Here is a 19,779-nt window from a genome sequence, read left to right on the forward strand (position 1 = left end):
TCCCAAGCTGACTGCACACAGGCTCAATAATTCTGGTGTGGTTTTCAACCAGCTTCCCCTAGTGTGCCTTTAGAATTCAGAGTGATGATTCTCACTTATCATAACACACACAATTAAGAATTCTCAAAGTCAGTGATCCTTACATTTGTATATTATTCTGGCCTGAATCATGTCAGGAGCTACACTGATCACCTTAACCTGGGCCGTACCTGCACAGCGGTGTGGAGAAAGGCCACACTGTACAACAAGGGCTTCCAAATGGGCAGGTCGCATACTTCCATCTGCTCCCGTGAAATTCCTGCAAATGTTCGTTTCAAGCCAGCACGTATTCCCTGGGGTGGATCGTTAGTAAATTTGATGGAGGACTAGAGGTAGAGAGGTGAGAAATATTTGCTTTAAGCTTGTACGCGGCATCGGGTCAAGATGGGAAGTAATAAATGAAGTACTGCAGCATACAAAAGCTTTGTCAAATGTCACCTGTAAAAGTGTGATGGAGAATCGATTGTGTGGCTCCGTGGTGATCCACACTCTAAAAGTGTTGTGCATGGTGTCTGCAGCTGTGATAGTTTCAAGCAGCTCATCCATAAACTCCAAGCCCAGGTGACAGTTTTGCAGTAACACCCAGCCTCCCTATACATATCCAGGTACAGAGACCACAGATTAGGTGAACTACTCAGCCATCATTAGGGTTATAGTACAATGTGATCGGATATCGTAAAGCTCTTATTTAATCACACCTCTATCATTGACGTGTTAACAAGCTTCCTTGCATGCACCTCTTGTCCTTGTCCCATGGATATCGCGCTACATTCTGTAGGATGAAACAATAGTTAAAGAAAAGTTAAAACTGCAAACTAAAGGTTGTAGTGTTGTTTTATGGTTTAGTCAAACTCACTAAGTTGAAGTTTCTTAGCTAGTGCTTCAATTTGCTCTGTGGGATCTGAGCCCATAGAAAGGAAGCAAATTAAAGGGGTGCGAGGGTCACTTTCCTCCCACGTGCTGTGAAGGTTCAAGATGACAGGCTCAGCAAACCTCATGCCCAAAGAATCTCCCACATATTTTACAGCCTGAGACAAGGTACGGTCAGGGCACCAGGACCTGTGGAAAAAAAAAACAAACTTATATGGTTATTGTCTTGTGTATGTATGTGTATTTAAAAACACAACCGCATAAAAAGACCAGCAGGAGGATCCAACCTTATCAACAGGAGTTTATGGAAAACATCAAGAGAGTTGTATCCATCTGGAATGACACCTTCTTCTGGTGCATCAAGATTGACCCAAGCTTTCCACTGTTTTCCACTTTGAGCCACCTATAAAAGATATCAATATTAACTCTGTAAGTACACAACAGCAGAAACCTCAGATTTATGATCTGTGGAACGTAGCCTCACCTGCTTTACAATGTTTGTGAATTGTGGCAATTTGCTGAGCTCCACCAAGTTTAGCCATACCATATCCAAGATCCAACTGAATGGTTTGGGGGGGCAGGTCTTCAGGTCCAGAGCCGCTCCACCTATTTAAACATTTTATGAACTCATCATGTTTTATCGCAATAACAGAAAGGTGCAAAATTACATTTCCTGGAAGTGCCGATGACCTCACCTTTAATAAGAACCTGAAATTTGTTGTGCTCTATTTTGTTATTCTGTAGGTCAATCTTGAGGGCCAGCAAAAGGGTAAAGATGAACTTGTGGTTTTCATACAAGCCTCTGACGGTGTATCTGAACACCTCAAAAGTCAGATATTCAATGATGTTTGCAATTCGCTTCTGAGTTTTAGGAGACTGTTCAGACCTGCACAAACAAATTCACAGTAAGAGTGAGTAGACTCTTACCTTACTGTTAGAGTAAGCCATACTTACTCTAATGTGAATTTTATCAAAGCCTTACGCTTCATAGTTGATAAGAGACACACATTTTTCAGTAGATAAACTGGTACTGGTGAAAACATACCTTTCCAGTGACAGGTCAAAGATTTTGAGGAACTGACTCAGGGACGTCTGGTACATGACATTGACCATGCTCATCTCTGTGATGAGGAAGTAAAGGATGCTGCCTCGAGAGGCAACAGGACGATATTCTGCTTGAGCTATATTGATGTTCACCTCCGCTTCTGCTGCAACGCTGAGCTTTGCACTAACTTCTGCTGCGGTTTGCTTAGTTGTAGTCAGAATGCCGATCATGGAGTCGTCATCAACTAAAGAACCTTTAATCACACAGAAACAGCTTTTTTAACAGAGCAGTAAATAAAATACAAGTATGTCTTAGACGTTAACATACAGAAGAAACTGGCTTACCTTTAGTACTGCTGAGTTTGTACAGCAGGTTGTCTTCCAGCTCTTGCATTTTTCTCTTATTAGCAGTCACATCTTTAATTAGATTTAGTCTTTTGGCTTCTAATTCCTATTAAAATAAATAATTATAAAATTTCTGTGTAACAAAATGCCCCATCAATATTACACGCACAGTACTGAAATAACTTTTCATCAAACACATTAAAAAAATGCAGCGATTTTCACAATTCATTAGTACATTTTCTACCACTAACCAATGTGAGGGGAGACTGTTTTCCACTGACCTGTTTCTCTCTGAGGATAACACGGCCAAGCAGCTGGTTCTCTAGACCCTTCATGTTAACAGTGAAATCAATGATGGAAGTCTTGGCACTGACTTCTGGGGAGTACGCTGGATTGGGCAGCTTGGTGGTTATATAGAGTTGGAAACCATCCATTACATTTACTTCTTTGTCTCCCACTTTGACCTAAACAAATCCCATTTATGAGAGAGCACGGTTTCAAGAAGTAGACGTAAAGATTGTTGAATATTAATGGTTTGACGTTTACCTTGAAACTTGTCCCAGATTTGACGAAGTTTTTCTCAAGGACATTGTCCAGCACAGGATCCAGATCCTCAGCTATATCTTCAATAAGCAGTGGATTTCCCAAAGAAAGAGAGTCTTCCAAATGATTACGAAAGAACTTGTGCTTCAGTGATGTGACCTGAAAAGACATGGCAGCTTGCCTCCATAAGATGCATAACTAAAACAACCAAGTTTGTTAAAAACAGCAACATTTAATTGTAATCAACAAAGTACTTGGAGTGAATTGGCCATTTCTTTTTTCTTTATCCAAGCCTTTCCCTGAGTCTGGGGATCAATGAGGAGGGGATATCTTGTTGCTTTTGTGACAATGATACCATTCTGCACAGACAAGTCATCTCCAGGGAGTCCGTGAAGGTTCCACTCACTTATCTTAAACAAAAATAGGATGATAAATGGCTTTAATAAGTCACAAATATCCTTTGAGATGCTAGTAGATATGTAGAATTAGATTTATTTTGTTCTTACAGTGGGAGGGTCCACTAGGGCAGAAATGATGTTGAGATTTTCTGTAAAAGGGATTTTATTGCTCTTGAGCTCTGCCTCCCAGATGTCCTTCAGCAGCATGTTACGGAAACTCTGGTTGAACGGCCCGCAATAAGACAAGAAACCAGTGAGCTGCAGCACGTCACCCACCAGTCTGCCAAGAAGAACAGAAGCAACTTGCCTCATTATTATTCTACCCCAATCAATACACTGCAAAACTGCAAGCAAACATGCAGACATGAAAAACAGTCCCTTCCTAACACAATATTTCAATATAAAATGTGATTTTCTTTGTAACCTACCTGTTTATCTGTGATTTAAATTCTTTGCTCTGCTCTGTCCAGCGAACTTTCTCTCCACTAAGTCCATCAATAAGTGCAGATGCAGCCTGCATTTTATTCTTGCATTTCTCAGCATCATCCAGCAGGTCCTAAAAAAGACAAAACCTTGAATGATCTACAATTTCAAATTCTACATAAAGGTTTATGCAATATTAATAAAATGTATCAGGGTGTACTGCACCTGTTTTTCTTTCATAGCAGCATCACACTTGGCCTTGACTTTGTCAAACTCTGCTTGCTTCTCAGCAAGCTGAGCCTCTGCCTTCATTAGCTCATTATTTGCGATTCTTAGGCGGTTTTCTTGAACAGCCAGGTTAGCCTGGAGAAAGATAAAAGACACTGAGATTCACAAAAATATATAAGGCACAGAAGTTTCATTACACATACTAACTAATATAAAAAGGCTATGAACTAGAAGCTAGGATTAAAAAATATTGACCTCTAAATTACGGACTCAAAGAGGCTGAAAGAAGAAAGCTTAACAATACAAGTACAACAGTCCCATGTCAGATCTACTTTGTAAACAAATTATGTCTCTCTCTGTCACATTGAGCATTAACATCACCTTAAGTGGCAGCACTTCTTTGTTGATGCCAAAGAATGTGGACATAGCCCGGGTCCATGCTAGCAGACCAGCTACATTACCACACACTTTCTTTGCATTTTCCATTGTGTAATCTTCCATATCGAAGTAAGGCTGTAGCAGTTCTACTGATTCCCCATTAATTTTGTCATTCTGGAAATGTTGGAGGGACATCATGAAACCAGTAGCACTCATAAGCTAAAAGAGGACACAAACATATGGCAAAGGTATCAAATAAAACAGCATTCAGTGATGTGCAACTCTCATAAACCTATATTTTATTCTCAGCAGACTACAGAAAACATCAGATGTTTAAAGTGAGAAAAATACCATTTAAAAAATGAAAGATTCAGCATAAAGCCATGCTGTTGTGATAGAGGTATGAGGATGAGGATGCAGTGTTCATGTTTTCCAAAGATTTTCAAATTTCGATTCAGCTGATTACAGAACAGTTTTCCACTTTTAAAACACAGGATTTAGCCCAGGGACGACAGCAATGTTACTGGATCATGTGCAGACATGCAGGCATGGTGAACTGTGTTTAACTGACAGTACCTAAGCCCCTGCTGTGTTTTCCATGACATAATCATGCATGTTTTTCATCAGATTGTATCATATTGATTTTTTGGCTTGCCCTTTGCACACAGATTTCTCAAGATTTTCATAATCGTGCGATAATATTATGTAATGTAGATGATGAGCTATTCAGTCTATCTATATTGAGGAACACTGATGTCAAATCATCTAATTGATTTGTTACCAATTAAGCTAATTAAACTAATTGGTTGCAAAATGTTTCTCCTAATTTTTCAGCCTTAAATATTTTGCTGGAAAATAACTCCAATTAGTGAGTTTTTATAAGAAAAGTTTTTGTTACCTTCAGTGCTTCTGCCCACGATGGCTTAAGACACTGTCGTTCGGGATCAATGGAGACAGAGTCTAACTTCTTTTGAAACAAGAGAAGGCAGCAGTCCATGATCCGCATAATCAGATGTGGCGGCTTGGCTAATTTTCTCACAGTGGCAACATCAGCTGGCTTTATGGTCTGTAAAACATTTAAAGTATATGTACTGTGTACATACAATATATATGAGATAAGTACCTGTGTATGTAAAAAGTAATCACAGAGGTCTCACATTCAGTGCGGCTTTAGCCTCTTCTAAAGCTGGTTTAGCAGCCTCTAGTTTAGCTTCAGCAACAATTTTCTCTTTTCCAATCCCCTCCACAATTGTCTGAGCTTTATCCTTCACAACTTGGACCTCATTCTTTACAATTGTAGCAGCTTCAGCACTGACTGTTACCTCTGCCAACACCTATGTAAACGTAAAACAAGATGGCATGTTATAAAATGTGTAAAATATATACATAATATACATAACATTATGTCTATCAGTTGTGCATTTTGGGGGGTCACAGGAACCACTATGTATTACTTACCTTGTCAGCTTTGACAGATGCAATAGCAAGCTCTTTTTCCTTTACTTTTAGTTCTTTGGATAGCTGAGCCACAGACTCACTAGCCTCTTTTAGTTTCTCCAACCCTGGAAAACAATAATTTGAAAACCCCTTTTTCCTGAATAATCTTTGCAAAGTAATCCATACATGTCATCTACAGATTTCCTATTGAACTTCCTTACCAACATTCATGCGTTCTGCGAGTATGTTAATGCTGTTATACTTTTCAGTGTACAACGTTTTGTAACCATTTATAAAAGAGAGGTAGGATTTAGGGGTAACATGAGTTCGTCTTCGGAATCTAAAAGATAACACATACAATGCTGCATTGGTGTAAAATACAAATTATATACAAATAGAAGAAAAATTAAAATTATATACATGAATATAAAATCATTTAAATGTAACAACATAAAAATATCATCCGTGTTTTATACCTCTCAAAGTAGCTTTCACATGCGACAGATACTTTGTCATGGTATGTTCCCATAGCCGTCACCACAGATGCTTTGACTTCAGCAGAACAAACCATGTTAAACTCAGACAAGAAATATTTGGATACAGCCACCAAAGCCTCATTTGGCCAAGGGGTGAACCAGTCCATTGTGCAGCCAGAAATCAACCCTGGAAACTTCAGAGACCAGGAGCGAAACTTCGGTCCCACCTGTCAAGGTTGTGAGACAAAATGTGCTTCACCACAGACTCATACAAAGATGTCTTTGTGTATCTTTAATGTAACATTATAAACAATACAGGTGAACAAACGATACAAAGTCCCAACCTCTGAGTCACTGCTTTTGTGAAACAAGTATACAAATCTTTGACGTACCGGTGAGAAGCAAAGAACAACATGGAGATTCTTTCTTGACCGTGATATGAAATACTCGTAAAGGTTGTCAAAAGTTGGTGGAATACGAGGAAACTCCTTTTTCATCACAGGTATTAGGTTCTGGGTGATCTCTTGGATCTCATCTTTAGCAAAAAGATTGGAAACCTGCAAACAGTCAATTCACTATGAAGTCATCTGGACCAAATATGGCCACAAACGTGACAGTTTTTAACTACATGGTCTAAATTTTGACTTTCAGCTTGGATCAAAGTGGATTTTTGTGGATTTAAATATATCTAATTTTTTTAAAGATCCTCACCTCTCCAGATGAAAGAACATTGTTGAGGTACTCAAGGAAGGCCTCATTCTTGATATCATTATCAGTAAAGATGAAGGTGATGCCTTTGCCTTCAGCCCCAGCTGTCCTATACAGCACTTTCAGGTCATCCAGGAAATTGGTCATGTTGTATGTTCTAATAAGAAGACAAACACTATAAATTGTGCCAATTAGCTCAACCCCAGATGATGCACATGTGTTTACATGCCATAACATGCCAGGTGCAACCATGTGTTTTCCCCATGCTTTTGATCCTCAATCTATGGCTTGTGGACCACTGGGGCTCCAGGGCACCCAGTTTGAGAGCCACTGGTATAAGGTCTTTACCTTATAATATAAGCAGCTTGAGGTAACTGTTGTGAATTGGTACCATATTGATAACATTAAATTGAGCTGAACTGAACTGAAGTTTTAGTTTTTCTATTCTTACCTGGTCAATGTGATCTGGAAGATGCGGTATCCAGCTATGAATGAGGCTAGCCGAGTAAGGCTCTGTTTACCTGATCCTCCGACACCCACGAGCAGGGCATTTCCTTGGTCAGTTCGAATTATTCGTGAGATCTAAAGCATTGGAAATCTTCAATAATTCAGCATTAATTGTAGCCAGATATAAAGGAAATGTATTAGTTGGGCTTGTAGTCTGACCTTGACGAGATGAGTCATTGCATCTGTGAAGAAAACCAGATCCAGAGTCGAGCCTCTTATGATCTCATTATGTTGAGTCTGATACATCATTAGTTTCTCTGATAAGAACTTGAAATTTGGCACCTGAAAAAGTGAGCGTTTTCTTTCTGATTAGTATGACAGCTTTCTATGTCAATGTGCAACAGTATAAACATGCAACTGTGGTTATAAATACAAATCTTTTACCAGTTCATAAATTTTAGGGGCATCAAAACACGCATCCTCCCCTTCTTCTCCAGTTGGCTCAGGTGCATCTCGAAGAAAGTCCACAAAGTATGGCTCAGGATGAAGTTTTGGGACAAGGCTAGGATCAACACGCTCTTGGATCACCCGGGATACACCCTTCTCAAACCACTCTCTGTCCTCTGAGCAAATAAACCTACAGCAAAATTATGTTTAAATTTTAGCATCTTTGTTCTGCTTATAAAGTGATTTGCTGTATGTGAGGACTTTACCTGTCAGCAATCACCCTTGTACATTCACTCTTAAAAAGAGCCAAGAGGGTAGGTATATCATGACACTCCTCTGCCTTGATGTTTAACATCCCTTGCCAGATCCGAGACAAATCTCTCAAATTGAAAATGTAGTGGAACTTGGATGGTGTGGGAAGCATTTTTACCTTCAATGTGAAATCATCGAATAAGATGTCTGTAGTAATACATCCACTTTTACAATCTGTTCACATCATCTTTTAAGTAGTTACCTTTGTCCACTGCCATAAAATCCTCCCAGCAGATACAAGACGCTTAACCATATCTGAAATGCTCTGCTTGAATTTTCTGCATTCGTGGAAGTAACCACCACTAATTATACCTGCAAAAAATTGCGTCAAAATAATATATTTGTTAATACAACTCGTAATAAGGGGAAACGAATCTTAAGGTACTTACCAAAGATCTTATCAATTGAAGTATTTGATGGCAGAGTACAGTTAAAGACAGTAAACTGCCTCTTGAGTCTTTGAGGGATGTCATTTCTCCCACCACCAGGGTGAATCATGGCAGCAAGTATCTGCACATCTTCAATAGTGGTGAAGTCTCCTGGTTTGTCCAGACTGTACATGCCACTCATTTCCATCATCTGTCGAACTATCTCATTGGTGATCTGGTTTGGACAGTTATATAAAGGAGTTATGCCTGAATTACTGTTCAGTGGAAAATCTACACCGTAACCTTTCACGTAACCTGACATGCACCTTCTAAAAATGCATCTATGTTGGATCAACGCAGCCAGAAATTACTGAATGGCGTAGAAGGTTGTAGTGTATGGTTAAAAGGAGTTTCTGGTTATGTCCTAAGTTATGATGTAGATTTCCCAGAGAAGTCTAAATCAAACTTTACTAAGACTGGAAGCAACATGAAATAGTAAACAGTATATTTGCTGTTTTGTGTATTTTGTAAAATAAATATATATATATAATACATGTATATATATAAATACCTGATCTCCCCATTCATTGACAACTGGCATGTTTATATCATCAATAAAGACTGTCATCCTGCGTCCTCCTGGGGGTCCATAGGTGCTGCCAATTCTTTTCTCAATGTAACTTTCCACTGTTCGCTGTATATGTATGTATATAAAAAAGCTTTTACTAACAAAAAGCCAGATAGAATTTGACAAAGATAAATATGAAGAACATTTTATAGTTAAGATTTTACCTGAAACATTAGGGGTTCTGTTGCAGATGAGAAGTTCAGTGTCTTTGATAGGTCTGTCTCAGGATCATATTTTTTTGTGTAGCTTTTTATCATCACTGTTTTGGCAGTTCCTTGTTCTCCAATGAGCAGCACAGCCTATTTATACATAAAATTTAACTGTAATTGAAGTACATACCAAGGATAAACATATGCTCTTTTATTTAATATTCATATTTTAAAGGAGACCTTGTGTTGTTTAGCAATGGTATCCAGCAAGAAAGAGGTTCTTGTGTTATCCACATTGGGAACAAGAATAGAAGTGTAGTCAGGCAAATGGTCAGTTGGGTAGATATATTCACCCACATGGTTGTTCCAATGACACCAATCACCTGAAATAAAAGATGTAGCTCTTACAGTAATTACATTTCAAAATGCAAAAGACACCATAGGGGTTTTATGTACTGTATAAAATGTTACCATTTGTGCCAATCATGTACTCAAACATAGTCTCCCCTGGCTGTGTTGGAGGAACATCAATATTGCTTTCATGACCTCTGATGTAAGTCTCTAGTTTGTCTCTATCATCTAACTCCAAAAGGGCTCCAAGGCTCCACATCAGACAGAAGGCAAAGAGACGCTCAAGGTGTTTGCTACCAGCAAAGCCTCCTGTCTCCTTGGTTGGGAGGAGGCCTTCCAGCAGATTCACAGACTGAAGGTGGAACATAATGAGACAATTCAATATTTCAAATTAATTTAGAAGCATCATCAATTTCTTCTCATTTGTCAGAATACATACCTGCATTATGTAGTTACACTCCAAAAGCTCCATTTTGGGTTTAAGGTTCTGCTTCATGTACAAGTAAGCATCCTCAAATATCTTGTCATATAAACTTAAAATACGTTCTGCCTCTTTTGCATTGCGCTTGTTAGCCCATCCCTAAAACATAAAGGCCACATTCCATCTGAATACAGTATTGTAACAGCAGCACTGATTCTTTTCTCCAAACAGCTTTTGAATGGAAAATTTCAAAAAACAAGCCTACCCTGAGTATGGGTTTCCAACTGAGAGCTGATGAGCTCATGAAGACCATACCCACCCGGGACACTGTAGCAGGGGAGGCATTATCCATGTTGTGCACCTCAAACACCAACTTGCAACATGGTGACATTGAGATGCGGTCACCATTAGCCAAGGTCAGTGTTTTGTTATCATCCAACACAGAATTAAGATTCTCAATCCATATGGCGTCGACGGGACCATCAAGCACAATCCATATGAACTCCCCTGAAGTGTTCACATTTTAAAGAAATGAAAAATAATAATTATATATATATTTATATGTGTGTGTGTGAATATTCATTAAATATTGTATTATAAACCTTTCTTAGCTTTGAGTGTCCTCCTCCATAGTGTGGAAAATATCCCATCTGTCCAATCATTGGTGGCTGCATCAAGACGGCCAAACATCTGTGCAGCAGTGATTGCTTTGGGGTTCATGCGCATCTCCCTATGCGGGTATCCACATTCAGTCATAGCTCGCATGAGAATGTTGATGACTGTGGTCTTCCCAGCTCCACTTGGTCCCAAAGTCATCAGCCCATGGCGCACTCGTGAAGTCTCATAAAGCTGATAGTGATTTTCAGTAAGAAAGAGTGTTTTCCAAACAAAATCCAAATAACAACAGCAGATAAACATGCAGATGGTACCTGAACAAGCTTGAGATTCCAGGGAGGATGGTTGATAATACCGGCTGACTGCACTTGATGGGCAACAGCTGCCTGAAGTTCAGCATATGTGCTACCATCCAGCTGGATACCAGGGAACAGGTCATTGATGAGACTGAGGAAAAGTGACTCATCATCATCCACCTGAAACACACACACACACACACACACACACACACACACACACACATCATATATATATGAAGGATAAACCGCCCGCAGGGGCGTGCTGGGTGTTTTTACATATATATATATATATATATATGTATATATATATATATATATATATATATATATATATATATATATATATATATATATATATATATATATATATGTACATATATACTGTCAAATATTTGACTGCTGTCCTTCAGCACTAGGTTTGTGTCATACCAGTTTAGACAGATTCATGTCACGCAGCACTCTCATGACAATGCTGGACTCTGTGTCATCAGGCCGTGCTCTTTTAGCAGCCCCAAGTGTTCGTAACACGGACAGGATGTTCCTCAGGCCAAAGTCATAGTGAACCTAACAAAGCAAGAGCTTAGCTTTAGAGGCTTAATAATTACTTATTATAGGAACTAAACTGGCCATAAGATTATTACCTGTTTTGTAAGTTGTTCTTCACACAGTTTATAAAGAACAAAAAACTTCTGGGCTAAGATGATATTTTCATTGAATCCACAACTGGCTAGCTTAACTCTCATGATGATCTGTCAAAGGCAATAGTGAAAAAAATGGTTAGAACTTAAACAAAACAGATAATATTTCTCCCTAGCAAAACTTTTACCCACCTGTCTATCTGGCACCATCATAGAAACCGTCCTGAATTGCACTTTTAAATTTTCAGGAAGTTCCTGACGACCGGCATATCCAGGGTTCTATGTATTGAGTGACAACATGTTTTATTTTATTCATACTAAACATCTGCTGCCTAGTAAACATGTAAATCCCGTATCTTACCATAGTGATAAACAGGCCAAACTCTGGATTCAGATCCACAGTGTCTCCATCAGTAAAAATGAATGTTCTCTTCTGGTTCTTGCGTGCCGTCAGAACTATGTAGATCTGTTGAGCAGCAACAGAGAGCACTGGCAGGTCGATTCTGTTGAACTCATCAAAACAACCCCAGGACCCTGACTGCGCGAGGCCTGAAAAAGAATCAACAATTAACCAAATGTGCATATTTTCGGAATGTGAAAAGAAGCTGGAAAATCTGAGTAACAGAACATGCAAATGCACAATGGAAGATCCTCGTAGATTTGAACCTAAAATCAAAATCTTTCTATGAGCAGCATAAGATAAAATGAAATCTGAGTGTTATGCTCATTAATCCATTTAAGGATATCCCAGAAAGTTGATTCGGTTCACCTGGATGTCAAGACCGAAGAAGTCACTTGGGTGAGAGATGAAATGTTTCTCCCACTGAAAATGCTACACAATACATTTTCTAAGATATCTGATAATTCCATTAATTGCTTAGGATACCTTTATAAATCCTTCCAAGTCCTCTGAAGTCCATCTGGTCAGAGCAGTTGAACACTACAACATACTTGCCAAGGCAGCGACCCATGTCTTTGGTAGTTTCAGTTTTCCCAGTTCCAGCCGGTCCTGCAGGGGCTCCTCCCATACTCATACCTAGAGCTTGGGCTAGTGTGATATAGCACCTAGGTAAACAAGAAGGAGTTAATGAATGTACCTTAGTAATTAAATCTATATAAAAAGTAATTAACAAAATCTCATTATTTACTTGCCTGTCTGTCAGTGGAGTGATGACCAGACGATCAGTACAGCCTAGAAACTCATTCTGATAAATGAAGTCAACATTAGTAATAGACACAATGACCTTATCCAGGTAGCCCCTGAAGTAAAACCTGCTCTGCTTCAGCCATTCAAAGTCGCCTACAGATTTGATACGCTTTTTCACCTGAGGAAAAAAGCAGGACATAAAGAGGAATGGTTGACCATAACAGTTCAATAATAAAAAGTTATCTGTGACAGTAGATGTGGAGTAGTATTTATCCCCCCCCCCAAAAAACCCCAAACTTACTAGGTCATTAAATATATCAGTCTGGTGCACATGAATTGTGACAAGTGTCTCATATTTGACTCTGTCAAATTTGCTGAGGTCATAGGTTGTTTGCTTGATGAGTGTAGTGAGCAGACTCAGTAATTTCTTTTGGGTAAGAGGCATGATGTGCTTGTCATCTTCTGCATGGTGCAGGGCCTTCTCTGCATCTCTTGTCCAAATCATTTGGATTCCTAGCAAGCCCACCTAAAAAGTAAGAATCAAACAATACACGAAAAGATGCGTCATGTATAGTACATACAGGTAAAGTGGTAGAAATATGATGCTACATGAAAGGTACTGTCAAAGATATCCATACTTTTTATTTTACAAACGTGGACAAAGAATGAAAAGAACCATGAGATCTGTTAAGCTGCCTCTGGCACTGATAAAGGCCAGAAGGAAATGTCACATGAAAACAAGCAGTGATGTTGCTGGATAGTGTAATTAGAAAAAGGACAGCTCACATCTCATAGAGAGTAACGTCTCGAATCTTTAAAATCTTAAATCCCTTTAAACACTACTAAATGGTGGTTGGTATTATAGAGGGGAAAAAAAATCTCTATTACATTTTAATGAACAAAATATTTTAAAAACTCATGAAAATAATTTTACTAACAGCCATAATTCAGTCTTCCTACCTGTGCTTGAAATTTGTTGAGAAAAGCAAGAAGATCAAACTCCTTATCGTCTATCTCTAGATCTGCAGCTCTGATAACAGAGTGCAGTGAAGCCTGTTGTTGCACCAAAAGCTTCCCAAGCCAGATCTCAACTTCTCCCTGAGCCATTACAGGACTCTCTAGCTGAAAACACAGAAACACATTTGACCTTATTCTTTTTGAATATCTATTTATTGTACCCTACACTTGTCTGTAGAAAATAGCAATCTGATATAAATTTAACTTTAATTTGAACTTAACTCTGTATTGACCACTTGCAAAAGTTATTTACACTAAAAGTAGCAAATGCAATTCAACATATCATTGCATTCCTCAATTTACAGCTCTAAACTGAAAATGCAAATAGCATTAAATACCGGCAGTTTCTCCCCTTCTTGTGAAATAACAGCTATGATCTTGTCATATTCTGTTTTGTGAAACTCAGCTTCTTTTACATTGTCAAACACTCCAAGGAGATGTGCCTGAAAAACAAATGCATCTACAGTTATTTTTGCTATTTTACCCAAAATCAAAAACACAAAAGAAAAAAAAAGAGAAAAACAAATAAACAAAACCCAAGAAATCAGACTTCAATACACAAATCCTTTTCTTAATATTTCTATCCTGATCCTTTTATTCTTTGCACATGAAAACTCCAAATTTAAATTGCATTTCTTATTTGCTAACATGAGTTTTTAACATATCTACACAGAGAAACAAATTAGGCCTTTTGCTGCAGCATTTTGATTAAGTTTTTTTAGACTATTTAAAAAAATTATTATTTTCTTACAGTGGCAGTAAATGTTCTGACCTGAATTGTGTGAGAATCACTGGCTTGTCCAAGGATTTCCAAAAGGGCAGGATCGGACACAAAGAAGAACCGTGGAAACAAGAGTCTCTTTTTCTCAAGATACCTGTGAAACAAGATCATATCACCTGTAGTGTACACATCGAACACAAAAGTATTGTTATAATTATGGGCCCCATTTATTCAATGCTTTTCTGTTTAGTGCAAAGCATCTATGTGTGATACAAGGAAAAAAAAGTGGGAAAGAGAGGCAAAGAATAAAATCTGCAGTGCTCAAGTAAAAGCTAATTAACTAAATGGCTAAAAAATCTATATAAATTATTATTTTTTTAAATGCCGGAACTACTTTTCTGATTTTCTTTTTACCCTCCACTGTTGCAGCCAATACAAAGATGCAAACTAAAACAAGGATGTTGCTAAAAATTTACCCTGCAAGAGATTTCTGACAGAGCTCTAGTTGTTTCTGAAGATCCGGAAGGTTTTCTCTCAGAGATGGATCACCTACACAGCACTCCACCACATTTGGGACCTTTTGTGCTCGCCACATGATCTCAGTCCAAGACTTGTCAATATTCTGAAATCGATTTGCTTCCTGCAAGCGAAAATTTTTTAATGCTGGCATTTACCTAAGGATGCCTTCAAAATTGTTATTTTCAGGCCACAGGGCAGAATTAATGAACTGTACCTGTGGCAGATCTTTGGCAATGTCACCCCCAACAAACACAGCCTCCAAATAGACCCACAAGTTTTGCACTATAACCCACTGTTCAACGACCTCAGATGATGTTGAAAGCTTGAAGACCCAATCTTGGATCTCTGCTTTGTGGAAGGTACTATACCTGTAAAAAGCAGCCAAAGCTCGTTAAGTTCTTTAAGACATTGCAGAAATGGGAATATGTGTGGATATTTCACATCTTGAATGATCACACCCAAACTAATCTTTGTCACTACTAATGTTTCTGGGCTTAATTATTTGTTACAGTTAGGTAGGTCTAGCAGTCTTGCCTTTTATCACTCCAAAGTATCAATGTTTCTTGGGATCAAGTTTATAAAATCTGTTACAAAATTTTAAGCCGGGGTCTATTCTGTTCTACCTGTTGCTCAGCAGTGAACCTAGCACCATCAAACTGTCCTCCAAGTTGGTGAGAATCTCTGATGTTTCTGCTCCTTTCAGCATCAGTTCTCCTCTACTCTTAAATGTCATAAAGCTCAGGGTCTGAGCAGACCACAGCTCTTTTACTTGTGATAATTTGGCCTCAATATCCTTCTCCTTTACAGCTGATATGCAAATGTCCTACAAATACAAAAAGCAAAACTTGGGATGGTGCATACACATGAGCAAATCAAATCTATAAGCTTGAAACTGAAGTAGGTTATAAATGTCAAATCTGCCAGCACACCTCAATGTCGTCCTTGTACGTCAACAAAGGCGCCTCCATGATGTTCTCAAGTGTAAACGTACTGGACTCCACCTCAAATTGGTGTCCAGTCACTTGTGCAATACGGTCCCAGTGTCTCCGTTTCATAGACTTGTTTGCAATCATTTCAAGAAGAGGACACGAATCATTAAAATCGTCAATGGTCTTTTTTAGATCAAGAAAGGCTTGCCAGTCCTTTAGTGCTTTGGGTAGCTTCCGACACCTGCAAAAAAACAGATAATAAACTTTTTTTTAATGAATACTCTTTAAAAAAAACATTCATTACACAACAAACTTAAATTTTTAGGTCTGTAAGTTTTAATAACAGATATACTCAACCTGTTCTGAAAATCCAAAAGTTCGCCATTGATCTTTTCAATATCCACTTGTGTCCACAGTATCTTATAGTACCCATTAATCCTGTTCATCACTGCATCATACAGGCCATAGAGTTTTTGAAGCAGATCAAGATCTCTTCTAAAGGAAACATTAGGAAGCATAATGTTTGAATATATTTTACAATGTAATAAATGTTAACACTTAGCATAGTATTAATAGAGACGCAAAAGTTTCCTAGCACAGAACAAGGTTTGTTTTTCTGCTGATGTACCTTTTCTCGTGTAGACAGTTGTATTGTATAACTGGTAAGCCAAGAAGCTGATGTCCAGAAGTATATGTGGTGAAGTTTCTCCAAAGCTCTTCAAATCGAGCCTGCATACAAAACATACATACAAATGCTGCAAGACTGTTTGTTAAATGTGATTTTGATGTTTTCTTGCTCTATCAGCTCTCTCTTATCTAGTAAACATTTACCTCTAACTTGTGTGAATGATTATAGATTTTCACACACTGAAAGAATTGAAACTTCGTCACCTGATAGATTTGAAGCCTGCGGCTGGCTTCTTGTGGAGCTAATCCTTCAACCAAGGGGCCTTCCTGAAATACAAGACATGAATTGAAGAATAGGTTAATATAAATACGCTGATTTATTGAAAACCAACCACACAGAGTGTTTAAGATTACTCACAGAATCAAACTGTTCCATAAAAGTGTCAACATCTTTTTGGAAGATAACAACGCTCTCAACAAGGTCTTGTTGGAACTTGGGTTGCATACGAACAAGCTCATATTGCACCGATCTCTGCACAAGTCAATATCGAAAATAAAATCAAGATCACAGTTTATCACATTTACATCACACAAGATCACATTTATTAAAAAAAAGTCATCAAACAAAACAGGCATTAATGTCATGATAATACTTACAGCTTTAGACTGGAGCATTGTGAAGGAGTCTCTCAGATTGTACACTTCTTCTACTTCTCTTTTGGTCTCTTCTGCTTCATATTTTGTCAAAATTTCATATGCTTCCTGGAAATACATTATTATATTTAAATGATCAACATTTAGCTCACTCTGAACATGCGGGCCTCTCATTTATAACTAACAGTAGTAACAGTAGATAGTTAGATACAGTTAAATTACAAAATGTCTTTCACTAAAAATTTCTGGGCTTTATTTAATTTTGTTACTGGTACTCTGCAGCAGTTCATATCACTTTGTTTATTGTGTAGTGCTATTGCCAGTCTGTAGTTACACAATACACTTAAGCAACTGATACCTCAATGGAAATCAGTGTCATGTCAGTCTCTATTTCAGCTTCTCGAAGCGTAGACAGGACCCCCATAGTACAGCGTACATCTTCCAGATTAGCCACAGGATGTGATAGCTGTATAAGGTAGTTGTTCAAATGTACGTGTGTGTCAGTCATTTTCTTCTTGTACCTCTCCTTCAGGTATTTGCAAATTAGTTTCTTCCAGGCTTTTGTCTCATCTGTTAGGGCCTTTTTCAGTGAACCTATATGTAAAGGAACTTAGCATCAGTCCTCCAGTTCTCAAACTAATAACCACCTACATGGGACATGTGTAATAAAACACAAGAAATATTATCCAATTACCCAGTGGTAGCAGAATGGAATTCAATCCTGGTCCTCACAAATAAAACTTACCTGTCGTTAACTGAACAGATTCGAAAGCAATAACAGGCTTGATAGCTTGAATTTCTTGCTCAACTGAATCATAGTGTTGGATTTCATCTGTAATGTGGATCAAGGATGGGTTGCTTCCCATGAATTCCTTTGTAGAAATTAAGAGAAGGGTTATGATAATGATATAACTATATGAAAACAACAAGGAACATGTCATGGTGAAAGAAAATCAAAGACAACTAACTTTGACTTTAGCGTTTTTGTCCTCTTCCCAGATCGCTCTGAAAGTACTGAACTGTTTCAGAACATCAGCTGCTTGTCCCTTCTGAGAGTTGATCGCTGTTTTCAGAATGCCCACGAGTTTTTTGATGTCCTTGTGTTCCACAACAAAGTTAAATAAATGATTTTTTTCTGCAGAAACACAAATAAACAGTCAAAAGTACAACCAATGATTGTGCTAACAGTTAGCAGCTGACAGTTTCATTCAAAGCTTAACATTTACTTTTGTACAAATGTATTTTATCCAGTATGACCCAAAATGGGCAAGTGAGCCCATAAATTCAGCAGGAAAGTATTTAAAGGGAAACACGAGACTTCTATAGGACCAGAAGTCCATTTGCAACCACAACTATCACCATCTAGTGGCCTTCAGATAGAATGCAAGTTAAAGGTACCTCTGCAAGGTACTACCCTTCATGTCTTACACAGTCCCCACAATAAGCTTAATATTTAAAATCTCCATTCATAATAAAGGATGTCTTTAATTTAGGAGCTGAACTTTGAACTTGTGCATCAAGTGTGTTTGCTCCTGTATGTGCATACTGATGGTGAGTTACCTGTTTTCTTCCTTTCATTAGGAGTGTACTCCCACTGCCAGGCAATACTCTTGCTAACTTTCAACACAGAGTCAGTTAGTTGATTTATGGCCTGCTGGATTTCATCTAAGGTGGGAATCATTACCTGATAATGTCAAATATCAGATATCAAAACTAGATTTTCTGTTCAACAAAACTTGCAAAGAATTCCAGATCTCTCTTTCCTACAATGCAATTACTGCACCCTGAACATGTAGTGAAAGAGAAGTAGAAACTCACCACATTGGGTATATCCAGCTGGACTTCAGATTTGATTAGCGGAACTATCCTAGGTTGAGGCTTGGATTTCTTGTAACTTCCGTAATATATTGATGAAAATATGAAAGATCTTTTCTCTTTGAGTTATGATACTGCATTGTGCACATACCAACAAACACAAATATACTTACATAGCGCAACTAATCCTCTTTTTCAAGGTGTTTAGAGAGGACTTGGTTGTTTTGAGAACTGCATCAAGTACCCTTGCAGTGTAGGATTCATAAAGCTTCTTAAACTCCTGAAATTAAGATTTGTATGCAAATCAGTAGGTGAAGTGCACATAGCAGAAGTGTTTTACAGTTGGTAGACAAATATACCTTTTCAAATTTAGTATTTTTGTCTTTTATTGAACTTTCTGCAGTCCCTCTCTCATCCTCATGAGCAATCGTCTGTCTCTCTCCTGCAGTCATGGTCCTCCCGACTACAGTGTTGAAAGTGTGAAATACAAAAGATACGTTTAAATACTTAATTGCTGTGTTCACTTGTGTGCCACTCTTAAAACTTTGCCTTGACATCACCTGAAACAGGTTCCTGAACAGTCTTGTAGCCTTTTGGTTCATAAACAGCACTTAAAATAGTCTCCAGCTCTTTGATTGCTGTTTTGACATGACTACATTTGTAATCGAATGTCTTTGCCCACTCTTTACAAAGATTCTAAAAAGAGGTTGACATATGTATTTGGTGAATAAGACACAACTTATTTGTAAAGGCAAATTAAAAAATGAGAAGAAGACTTTAGCAGAA

General features: G+C 38.1%; 1 protein-coding gene across 2 annotated transcripts in view; it reads right to left on the minus strand.

Moving 5' to 3' along the window:
- LOC100695142 (dynein heavy chain 8, axonemal) overlaps nucleotides 1-19,779 on the minus strand; it is a 38,262-nt gene that overhangs the window by 3,145 nt on the left and 15,338 nt on the right. The window contains exons 22-85 of one of the 2 annotated variants that reach the window (XM_005476602.2): nucleotides 19,554-19,689; nucleotides 19,353-19,456; nucleotides 19,167-19,273; nucleotides 18,997-19,072; nucleotides 18,739-18,862; nucleotides 18,147-18,313; nucleotides 17,924-18,050; nucleotides 17,537-17,772; nucleotides 17,182-17,286; nucleotides 16,943-17,056; nucleotides 16,789-16,851; nucleotides 16,526-16,626; nucleotides 16,255-16,392; nucleotides 15,898-16,138; nucleotides 15,592-15,791; nucleotides 15,183-15,336; nucleotides 14,926-15,089; nucleotides 14,501-14,603; nucleotides 14,067-14,171; nucleotides 13,672-13,833; nucleotides 13,013-13,237; nucleotides 12,717-12,889; nucleotides 12,451-12,629; nucleotides 11,926-12,113; nucleotides 11,757-11,843; nucleotides 11,568-11,675; nucleotides 11,356-11,490; nucleotides 10,942-11,103; nucleotides 10,615-10,861; nucleotides 10,278-10,519; nucleotides 10,031-10,171; nucleotides 9,712-9,943; nucleotides 9,481-9,623; nucleotides 9,256-9,390; nucleotides 9,035-9,157; nucleotides 8,485-8,698; nucleotides 8,298-8,407; nucleotides 8,050-8,213; nucleotides 7,781-7,973; nucleotides 7,556-7,678; nucleotides 7,341-7,471; nucleotides 6,893-7,046; nucleotides 6,574-6,738; nucleotides 6,182-6,408; nucleotides 5,927-6,045; nucleotides 5,727-5,830; nucleotides 5,426-5,602; nucleotides 5,167-5,334; nucleotides 4,272-4,442; nucleotides 3,888-4,025; nucleotides 3,668-3,795; nucleotides 3,348-3,519; nucleotides 3,096-3,251; nucleotides 2,845-3,000; nucleotides 2,580-2,762; nucleotides 2,299-2,404; nucleotides 1,955-2,207; nucleotides 1,605-1,795; nucleotides 1,394-1,515; nucleotides 1,197-1,312; nucleotides 896-1,098; nucleotides 738-811; nucleotides 478-630; nucleotides 210-365 (exon numbers count right to left, since the gene is read on the minus strand). In XM_005476602.2, the coding sequence (XP_005476659.1) occupies nucleotides 210-365; nucleotides 478-630; nucleotides 738-811; nucleotides 896-1,098; nucleotides 1,197-1,312; nucleotides 1,394-1,515; nucleotides 1,605-1,795; nucleotides 1,955-2,207; nucleotides 2,299-2,404; nucleotides 2,580-2,762; nucleotides 2,845-3,000; nucleotides 3,096-3,251; nucleotides 3,348-3,519; nucleotides 3,668-3,795; nucleotides 3,888-4,025; nucleotides 4,272-4,442; nucleotides 5,167-5,334; nucleotides 5,426-5,602; nucleotides 5,727-5,830; nucleotides 5,927-6,045; nucleotides 6,182-6,408; nucleotides 6,574-6,738; nucleotides 6,893-7,046; nucleotides 7,341-7,471; nucleotides 7,556-7,678; nucleotides 7,781-7,973; nucleotides 8,050-8,213; nucleotides 8,298-8,407; nucleotides 8,485-8,698; nucleotides 9,035-9,157; nucleotides 9,256-9,390; nucleotides 9,481-9,623; nucleotides 9,712-9,943; nucleotides 10,031-10,171; nucleotides 10,278-10,519; nucleotides 10,615-10,861; nucleotides 10,942-11,103; nucleotides 11,356-11,490; nucleotides 11,568-11,675; nucleotides 11,757-11,843; nucleotides 11,926-12,113; nucleotides 12,451-12,629; nucleotides 12,717-12,889; nucleotides 13,013-13,237; nucleotides 13,672-13,833; nucleotides 14,067-14,171; nucleotides 14,501-14,603; nucleotides 14,926-15,089; nucleotides 15,183-15,336; nucleotides 15,592-15,791; nucleotides 15,898-16,138; nucleotides 16,255-16,392; nucleotides 16,526-16,626; nucleotides 16,789-16,851; nucleotides 16,943-17,056; nucleotides 17,182-17,286; nucleotides 17,537-17,772; nucleotides 17,924-18,050; nucleotides 18,147-18,313; nucleotides 18,739-18,862; nucleotides 18,997-19,072; nucleotides 19,167-19,273; nucleotides 19,353-19,456; nucleotides 19,554-19,689 (9,774 nt within the window). Of the gene's footprint in view, nucleotides 1-209; nucleotides 366-477; nucleotides 631-737; nucleotides 812-895; nucleotides 1,099-1,196; nucleotides 1,313-1,393; nucleotides 1,516-1,604; nucleotides 1,796-1,954; nucleotides 2,208-2,298; nucleotides 2,405-2,579; nucleotides 2,763-2,844; nucleotides 3,001-3,095; nucleotides 3,252-3,347; nucleotides 3,520-3,667; nucleotides 3,796-3,887; nucleotides 4,026-4,271; nucleotides 4,488-5,166; nucleotides 5,335-5,425; nucleotides 5,603-5,726; nucleotides 5,831-5,926; nucleotides 6,046-6,181; nucleotides 6,409-6,573; nucleotides 6,739-6,892; nucleotides 7,047-7,340; nucleotides 7,472-7,555; nucleotides 7,679-7,780; nucleotides 7,974-8,049; nucleotides 8,214-8,297; nucleotides 8,408-8,484; nucleotides 8,699-9,034; nucleotides 9,158-9,255; nucleotides 9,391-9,480; nucleotides 9,624-9,711; nucleotides 9,944-10,030; nucleotides 10,172-10,277; nucleotides 10,520-10,614; nucleotides 10,862-10,941; nucleotides 11,104-11,355; nucleotides 11,491-11,567; nucleotides 11,676-11,756; nucleotides 11,844-11,925; nucleotides 12,114-12,450; nucleotides 12,630-12,716; nucleotides 12,890-13,012; nucleotides 13,238-13,671; nucleotides 13,834-14,066; nucleotides 14,172-14,500; nucleotides 14,604-14,925; nucleotides 15,090-15,182; nucleotides 15,337-15,591; nucleotides 15,792-15,897; nucleotides 16,139-16,254; nucleotides 16,393-16,525; nucleotides 16,627-16,788; nucleotides 16,852-16,942; nucleotides 17,057-17,181; nucleotides 17,287-17,536; nucleotides 17,773-17,923; nucleotides 18,051-18,146; nucleotides 18,314-18,738; nucleotides 18,863-18,996; nucleotides 19,073-19,166; nucleotides 19,274-19,352; nucleotides 19,457-19,553; nucleotides 19,690-19,779 lie in introns of both variants that reach the window. The other variant, XM_003448533.3, reaches the window with a different exon arrangement.

Source organism: Oreochromis niloticus, linkage group LG18 (assembly GCF_001858045.2).
Source record: "Oreochromis niloticus isolate F11D_XX linkage group LG18, O_niloticus_UMD_NMBU, whole genome shotgun sequence".
Lineage (NCBI taxonomy): Eukaryota > Metazoa > Chordata > Actinopteri > Cichliformes > Cichlidae > Oreochromis > Oreochromis niloticus.